This window comes from Watersipora subatra, chromosome 3 (genome assembly GCF_963576615.1).
Source record: "Watersipora subatra chromosome 3, tzWatSuba1.1, whole genome shotgun sequence".
NCBI classification, from domain to species: Eukaryota; Metazoa; Bryozoa; class Gymnolaemata; order Cheilostomatida; family Watersiporidae; genus Watersipora; species Watersipora subatra.
Genome location: NC_088710.1, coordinates 18,434,788 through 18,436,063, shown reverse-complemented (window position 1 = coordinate 18,436,063; position 1,276 = coordinate 18,434,788). Strand labels below are relative to the sequence as shown.

Here is a 1,276-nt window from a genome sequence, read left to right as displayed (position 1 = left end):
GGATTTTCGCCACGCACATACAAAACAACATGCGATTTTTGTTTTGTATGTGCGTGGCGAAAATTCTTGCGCGCGTGACCCGGCTAGCCCGTGCTATTCATCGTATCGCAGTATAAATCAAATTTCACCAAACTTTTAGAAAAGTCGTTGACAAAAATATTTTGCCGAAGGTGGTAATAACGACGCTTATGAATTACGAAAAGATGAAGTTTACCTCTATGGCTTTGAATAAAGTGATTTTCTAAAGCGAAAACAACCGTTTCGGTAGCTGTTGGGCAAAAAAACAGTTCGAATTAACAGTGTTGAGTTCGAGTTATCTATAGCAATTTATCATTACGTGGGAACGGACCAAAGGAAATGTTCGAATTAACCATGTGTTCGAGCTATCCGTGGACGAGTTATCCATGTTTGACTGTATATTATTTTAGGTGTTGTCTTCACACTGTAATCATTTTCAATAACTTTGAGGCTATAAACTTTTTGGAGACTATTTCAAAATGGCTGCCCCTCTTGAAATTTGCTCACATGTTGAACAGAGAGCTGTAATAAGATTTTTGTCAAGTGAAGGAGTCAGACCAAGTGAAATTTATAGGAGAATGAAAGCTCAATATGGTGAAAGTTGTTTAAACCAAAACAGAGTTTTCAAATGGGCTAGCAGTTTTAAGGAAGGAAGGACCTCTACTGAGGATGAACTAAGGTCAGACAGGCCAAAAGAGGCAGCCACTCCATCCAATTTGGAGGCTGTGGACAAGCTTGTCAGAGCAGACAGAAGGATAAAGGTAGAAGAAATTGCTGAATCATTGAGCATCTCCATTGGAACAGTGCATTCCATTCTTCATGAAGATCTTGGGTACTCAAAGGTGTGCTGCAGGTGGGTACCCAAAATGCTCAGTGATGCCAACAAAGCTAAGCGATTGGAAATGTCTAGGAAGAATTTGGACAGGGTTCAAAAAGAAGGTGATTCCTTTTTAAACAGACTTGTGACTTGTGATGAGACCTGGGTGGCACACTATGAGCCAGAGTCAAAGCAGCAGTCATTGAGGTGAAAACACCCATCATCTCCTGTCACAAAGAAGTTCAGAGTACAGAGAAGTGTCAAGAAAGTGATGTTGACAGTGTTTTGGGATGTGAGAGGCCCCATTACAGTAAGCTTTCTTGAGCAGGGAACCACAGTAAACAGTGAAAATTACTGCCAACTGCTACAGCAAGTCAAGAAGGACATTAAGAACAAGAGAAGAGGCATGCAATCTCGTGGCGTCATTCTCCACCAAGACAA

The 1,276-nt window shown here is 41.1% G+C and overlaps 1 protein-coding gene across 1 annotated transcript; it reads left to right on the top strand.

Moving 5' to 3' along the window:
* The first annotated feature begins 596 nt into the window (after positions 1–596).
* On the top strand, positions 597–1,046 carry LOC137390404 (histone-lysine N-methyltransferase SETMAR-like). Its single transcript, XM_068076737.1, has one exon. It carries the CDS (start codon positions 597–599, stop codon positions 1,044–1,046), a length of 450 nt encoding a protein of 149 aa, XP_067932838.1.
* Positions 1,047–1,276: the final 230 nt, after the last annotated feature.